The sequence below is a fragment of the Pituophis catenifer genome, unplaced genomic scaffold (assembly GCF_029215685.1).
Source record: "Pituophis catenifer annectens isolate HBS135680 unplaced genomic scaffold, rPitCat1.0.hap2 SCAF_2, whole genome shotgun sequence".
NCBI lineage: Eukaryota > Metazoa > Chordata > Lepidosauria > Squamata > Colubridae > Pituophis > Pituophis catenifer.
Window position 1 is genome coordinate 54,740,547 of NW_027256882.1, and position 7,655 is coordinate 54,748,201.

The window sequence follows — 7,655 nt, forward strand, 5'->3', positions numbered from 1 at the left end:
CGTGGCTATGTTGGTGTTGCTTTATGTATCCATTTATCCTTATTAAGACAGATTCCAATCAATTCTGTATTATTCAGTTATGTTAATTATGTTAATTCATTTAAAATGTGTTAAAGATTTTAAATGAGCAGTTATAATAAATTAAATTTCAGTCACAAGATCATTTACGCAAAATCCATCAAAATCCATTTACCAAAGGGATCAGAATGTTTTAACATGCTTTGAATAGGAAACTTACTCTTTAAGGTTATCACAGGTTTCTTCTAAGTGTGCCTTTTCTTTACTAACGCTTAGTAGACGTGCTTCCCTCACCTCTAGTTTTTCCGTCAGTGAATCAATAATCTGTAGATTATAAAAATGGTATAGTTATTAAAAATGAAGTCTTTTGGGGCTTTAATGTAAAAACAAAACATAGAGGTCTTCTCAAAAGCTTCCTTTAATGCCACAAAGAAATTTAACAGTTAACCTATGACACTTTGGAAACTTTCCAAAGGATTTTTTTTATTCAGAACAAACAACTGATCACTATACATAGAACTATGCAATGATCTACTTTTGCTAAAGTCTAGAGACTCAAATTCAAGCCTTACTCAGCTCTAAAGCCCTCTGGAAACTTGAAACCTACCACTTTTTTTGACACAAAAACTTATTCCGTAGAGTTATTCACAGGTTCTTGAATAAAATATGTGGCATAAAATATTTTATTGAAGAAGATATTCTCTCCACTCTAAGGGAACATTTTTCTAGGATATAAAATCTGTCTTAGTTTTTATCAAATATATCTCAACAAATCCAAAGCAAATATACATTTTATATCTATGATTTCATGCACAGAATTGAATGCACATATGAATAGGAGACACATAAGTTATTTTATAATATTAATTCTGCAGATAGTCCTTAACAACCATTCACTCAGCAACCGTTTGTACTTAAATGGTGCTGAACAAGTGACCAAGCCTCCTACTTACAACAATCACAGTGTCACGTGATTGTAATCAGGGCACTGGGTGATTGACTTCCAAATAAAATGTTGCAGAGTTCTGGGGTGACTCAATCGCCATTTGCAACCTTCACTCCTGGCTTCCAACAAGCAAAGTTAATGGGAAGAGTAAAAGGATATCAGGAATGGTTAACATCATGCTTAACAATGGTACAACCTTCACTGCTGGCTTCCGACAAGCAAAGTCAAGAGGGAAGCTGGTAGGAAGCTGCAAATCACATGACATCACTTAATAAGGATAGAGGATCCAATTAACAATGGCAACCAGTTGTGATAAAAATAAAAAGCAGATAAAACAGAAACCACATCCAAACAGGTCTAAGCAGAAGAATGCCACACTGCTTTCCATTAGAGAGACATGATATAACCCATCTTAAGAGGACAAAAATAAAAATAAGTATTACCTTGCAAAGCTCTTGTTTTTCACATTGTACAGTAGACATTTTTTCATTTGAGAGCTGAAGTACCACTTTCCCTTCCTTCTGACTTTGTTCTTCATCAGTCTGCGCTGAAATAGCCAAGACATCGGGCTGTTCAGAATTAACAGGGGTTGCACTTCGTCCACTCTCTTCCATTTCCATTTCTTCCATGGGAACAACAAGACTTTCAGTTAGGATTTCATCAGACATACTTTTTATAGGTTCAGTCTCATCACACTTTGGAGTTGGAGAGTTGACAGCGATGGAAGTTGAAATACCCCCCCGACCTGATAATTCATCATCCGAGTTTATTTCACTTATGCTACGACTGTCTAAAGACTGTACACTAAAGGAGTCTATTCTTTCAAAAGCATCAGAGGAACAGCAACTCTCTGTCAATTTATTAAAGTCTTCTAGGCGATTGTATTCCGTACAAGCAGATGCCGTCAGAAGCTGAAAGGAGGTTTGCATCAGATGGAGACTGGCTTTTGAATCAGCTCCTTCTTGCCTTGAACTAGCTGAGCTCTCACTTATAACACTTTCATGGTCCAAAACTTCAATATCACTAGTTGTAGATGTCCCTGAGGAGAAAGTGCTAATTGGAGGTGAAGGGGTATTGCTTTGCCTGTCTTCGCTTTTTCGCTCTTTAGTGTCCAAACTTGAATTTTTTGTGTCTGCTGGCAGAGCTTGTGGAGAGACATCATTCTCATGCCCAGAACTATCACTCCTTGAATCTGACTTCACAACAGAGGTGGATTCTGCTACTGTGACATTCTGAGATGCTTCTTGACAAGTGCTTGTACTATTGTTTCCATCATAGCTGATGGTGAGATTGAATTGTTCTGAATTGGCTTCCTCTAAGCTTTCCTGATCATCGTTAAAGCTCTTCAATTCTACAGAAAAGTCTTTTGTTTCTGTTTCTGGCAGGTCAATATGCAGGGGTTCCTGCAGTGTGCTTTTTATTTCTTCTTTGGGATGCTGCGATTTGGCAGGTGGTTTAGAAACCACTGGGCTTTGCTGTATGCTCTGGACACCGGTTGGTGGGAGAAAGGCACTAAAGAAAGATTCTGATTCATCTACCACAGTTCTCTGAACTGGTTTGGTAATGGCTGCAGGAGATGATATTGGCTGACTTTGGGTTTCTACATTTGTATTGGTCCCCCAAGTAGAAGTATCCCATCTTCCACTTGTTAGAGAACCTTTTCCTATTACAAATGAGAAAAAAGAGAAATCAAAGGTAAACAATTAAACATATAGTATATTAAGAATTACGTAACAATCCAGATCAGTTATATTTCATACATGGTATAAACTACTACAGCAATAATTGTATGCCCACAAGGTTTCTACCTTTCTGTACTTCTAAAGGGCACTAGTCATGATTCCTCAAAAACACCGTTATTTATTACAGACCAATACAAAGGTGGCGGGAAAGTTGGTTGCAGGTATTAGCAAGTAGGTAGGTCCAGGCATAATAATAAATTATGTTTTCTTTTCTAAAGTTCTCTTCATTTAAAAATTAGAATCTTCTGCTTCTATTTTTAACTGACTGCATTTCAAGGATTATGTTAAAATCTAAATAATTTGGAATTAGTTAAATACAGTTCACTGAAATTAAATCTCTAGATGAAGAATAGTCTTTTAAATCAAAACAAATTAAAATCAGCCAGTTTGTATCTTAAACATAGCAGTAAACGTGATCAAATAAAATCTGAAATTGAAAATGGTAACCTCCTTCTCTTAATCACAGTAGAAACGGGATCCAAAGTTTGTTTCCTTAATAGTAAACCTAAATTCTTAGGTCCATATAATATAAAATGTAATTAACATATATTCACTGCTATTCTCAGACTTTTGAACTCCCTGACAAATCAGACAGTGCTCATGCTCTCTCTTCCTCATATTTCTGCTTAATCATTTATATAAGCATTGCTTTAGTGCACGAGTTTTCAATACCGAGAGTTATGCTATTTATATTTTATGTAAATATTTATATCGTTCCAATATGATTCTGCATTATCTGTAGTGCTTTTAATATTTATTAATATTTATTTATTTATTTATTTATTGGTTCGATTTATATGCTGCCCTTTTCCGGAGACTCAGGGCGGCTTACAATGCGTTAAGCAATAGCCTTCATACTTTTGTATATACCTGCTTAGTAGGGCTTTTGCCCCCCCCCCCCCCCGCGGTGTTCTTTTTTATACAGTCAGCTTATTGCCCCCGCAAACCGGGTCCTCATTTTACCTACCTCGAAAGGATGGAAGGCTGAGTCAACCTTGAGCCTGGTGAGATTTGAATTTGCAGTAATTGCAGGCAGCTGGTGTTACTTAACAGTGCTTTAGTCTGCTGCGCCACCAAGGCTCTTATATCTTTAATTAATTAACATAAAAACAAATTAAACACTTCTGAATATTATTATTTCTTGGAATGTTGTAATATAAATGCTGTACAAAAAAGTTATCTCAGTAAGTCTATTGTCCACCGAACCATTGCTACAGAAACAGCTGTCTTTTCTATCATAATGCTATTCTATCAGTGTTTAGGAAGTTTTGCATTGATCATACAAAGACTTCAAAAAAAACTATATCTCAGGAAGCATAGCCACAGAATAGAAGTCTCACACATACATTCAACAGTTATTGGTAATTTTAAGAATTACAAGAACAATGTATCTATAAGACTGGCACAGTCTATTTATAAAGAAAATTGCAGAAAATTTATATTGGACAAAGTTATATTTTGAGAGGCTCAAAATGTTCATTTAACCAACAGAATCAGATGCAACATATGTATGCAAGAAACAATATCTATGTTAGATAAGGAATTTTTAATGATGCATCAGTTGAAGAAATACGTTATTTGGGATATTGTTTAATAAATTCTTGCAGCTTCTTACACTGTTTATAAATTATATTTGTATACTTTGCATTAACATTTTCAAACTTTTTCACAAATACACTCAAGTACTAAAAGATAATTGCACAACTACATTATAGATTGTTTACCTTCTTCCTATTTTTAATTAAGTTTTAGGTAAAATATATATTTGGTAATTCAAAGCTCCAAAAATCATTATGTCACACAAAATTTGGATCAAAGGCTTCTCCTCAGGAGGATGTTATATTATATTCCTTACATAGTCTAGAAATGGGAATGGAAATATTATAAGCCTACATAATTATTTCTTATGCAATTAAATCAAGCAGAATATAGCAATTTGGGAGAAATCAAAGTATTTATATGTAAAACTACTAAGGCAGCATAATTCAAATGAACTTATGTTTTTTAGAAAAGAGTTATCAAAAATAATTCATGTTTTGGTTTTCTTTTGTGAAAAACTGTTCTTTTTTTTTATTTTTATATTTTTTTTTATTTGATTTATATGCCGCCCTTCTCCGGAGACTCAGGGCGGCTTACAATGCGTTAAGCAATAGCCTTCATTCTTTTGTATATTTTATACAAAGTCAGCTTATTGCCCCCACAAACTGGGTCCTCATTTCACCTACCTTAGAAAGGATGGAAGGCTGAGTCAACCTTGAGCCTTGGAGAGATTCGAACCAGCAGAAATTGCAGGCAGCTGTGTTAATAACAGGGTGCACTAAACCCCTGTACTATCAAGGCTCTTTCACCTATTTAATGCATCTATCAACTTCAATCTAATTGAACAAATAGAGGAAAAATAACAAACTTTTTTTTCTGAATAGTTCATTGTGCTACAAATACAGTAAGAATAATTGCTACATTAGTTGACTTTTTCCTCCCACCATTTCAATATGACAATATTCTGTAACTTATTAACTTTGCCATGGCAAACTACAGTTGAGAAAAACAAATTTAACACTCCTCTAAGATAGTGTAATTATACTATTACAGATAGTGTAGTTACAAGACCATAGTGTAATTTTTATACTGAAGTTTACTCAGTACATCAATGTGATCTTCTGTAGACCAAAAAAGCCATAAATAGAACTGAATAACAATGTTCATATTATATAACTAGAGGAAAATATGGAATCATCTAAAGTTGAGAACAAGAAATATGAAACACACAATTGTTATCAGTTAACAAGCACAAAATTTAATATTTTTAAAGTGTCTGCACTGTTATCCCCTCTATCCCTCTAATTCCAGCATGGCAGGATTTCATGTATGGTAAATTAAGATTGTCTAAAAGGAATAGAAGTGGGCGACTTAGAAATATCAGGACACATTTAAGGAAAATTTGAAATGTAACTTTATTCCCAACTTCCTGGAAATGAAAGCCATTCATTTTAATAGGTACATTTAATGGGTACACTGATGTAATATAATATAATGTTATGTTATGCACATATATGTATATAGGATTGTGTGTCTGTTAGTATGATCTATTGGGTTAGGGTTTTTCTTCTTTCTTTCACTTATGAGTCATTGAGATGCATTTTGTGTTTGGGGGGGCTGCACTAAGGAAGGCTCATCCAATCTCATTGTACACATGTTGTGCATTGACAATAAAGGTTTGAATTGGAATTGAATTTGGTACATATTTATAGAATAGCGGTATCAATGAGGATAGCCGCAGGTGTGTGTGTGTGTGTGTGTGTGTGTGTGTGTGTGTTTTTTTCCCAATCCCCATCTAACATCTATCCTAGTCCAAGAAAACACATAGAAATGTGCAGTTGTATGTTCAACGTGCAGAATCCGATCACAGAACCGATGTTATTGTAACCGGTTACTTTCTGCACAAACTTCTTTACCTTTAATCCAGAGCTTTATTAATTATTATTATTATATACTTTATTCATTAAACATGAAACTCAGTCAACTGAACATTCAAAAATGCATCACAAATACCAGTGACTGGTGCTAATGGTTGATACGGATTGCTGCCAGCATCCTAGGTATCAACCAAGTACCTTCTTAAGATGTACGATGTTCCAAGTAGCGCAGTTTTTTGCAGTTCCGCTGGTGTTATTGCAGGAAGCTGCAATTATTATTATTATTATTATTATTATTATTATTATTATTATTATTATTATTATTTTCATTAAATATGAAACTCAGTCAACTGAACATTTAAAAATGTGTCACGAATATCATTTGATTGGTGCTAATGGTTGATGCGGGTTGCTGCCAGCGTCCTAGGTATCATCATCATCATCATGGTCATTATTCAAAGACCTTTTCCAAGAAGCAAGCTTGAGCGAGAGGGCTGACCTCATCATGTTGACACCACTGAAGAAACAAACAAAATACAGGGTTGCCACCAAAGGAGAGGCGTGCAAGAAGGTATATGGGAGGCACGTCAAGCGAAGGGTTTGCCGATGTTTACGTGGTGTGCGCTCCCTCGAGGTAGGGACGGGAGGGGTACAAGTTCTCCCCTTCTTCCTCACCCTCCCCCCCCCCCGCGGCCACCTTACCTGCCTCTCCTACACGGGACGGGGCAGCTCCGGCAGGACCCCCCTCGCCCTCCTCTTCCTCCTCGCCTTGGATATCCAGCACTCGGTCGATGGACTTCTGCGCCTGAGACAGAGCCTGCTTGGCGAAGGTCGAGAGCTGCGATGCGTTGAACCAACTCATTTTCCTCTGCTCGAGCCCGACCGGGCCCCTCCGCCTCGACCTTCCTCCGCTTCTCTCTCTCTCTCTCTCTCTCTCTCTCTCTCAGCGGTCTCCAGAGCTGTAATGCTCGAACCGCCGCCCGCCGTCGGCCATGACGGAACTACCAACCCGGATATGGCACGCGCCCGAGGGGTGAGGTGGGGGGGAACAGTCGCGTTAACTGCGCAGGCGCGATCGTCCAGCTTCCACGTAGGAAAACAAGCCGGCGCGCCCTCGCGTAGCAAACACCGCCCACGTGACGCCAATTCTCGTTGCCATGGTCACGCAAAGCGCCGGTCACCCCGGCGTAGGGATTTCATCGAGGGAAGTTTCCCCTCCTACTCCCCACCTCGCTTTCGTGACGTCACTGGGGAGAATTTTTTTCCCCCCATTTCCGCACAGGTATACTTTTCGACTTTTTGTGGTTATACCGGGGTTCTCCTCTTTCTATTTAAATCGATATAATTTATTTTTAAATAAACGTTATTTTATTAACTGCCAACAGCCCAGCGAGGTTCGGAGGAGCCCCGTTTGGAACATGCAAAGGCTTCTTTTTGCAAAGAACTTCAGTTGAGCTCTTTTGTAGAAGACAGGAAGAAAAAACTACAATATATCATACATTGTCAGTGGGATTTAGTGGGTATTAGATCTAG

At 37.3% G+C, this 7,655-nt stretch overlaps 1 protein-coding gene across 1 annotated transcript in view; it reads right to left on the minus strand.

Moving 5' to 3' along the window:
* Nucleotides 1-7,095, minus strand: part of TMF1 (TATA element modulatory factor 1) — a 31,616-nt gene extending 24,521 nt beyond the window's left edge. The window contains exons 1-3 of the mRNA XM_070936854.1: nucleotides 6,825-7,095; nucleotides 1,408-2,627; nucleotides 239-342 (exon numbers count right to left, since the gene is read on the minus strand). Coding sequence (XP_070792955.1) covers nucleotides 239-342; nucleotides 1,408-2,627; nucleotides 6,825-6,984 — 1,484 coding nt within the window. The 5' untranslated portion in view covers nucleotides 6,985-7,095. The remainder of the gene's footprint in view (nucleotides 1-238; nucleotides 343-1,407; nucleotides 2,628-6,824) is intronic.
* Nucleotides 7,096-7,655: the final 560 nt, after the last annotated feature.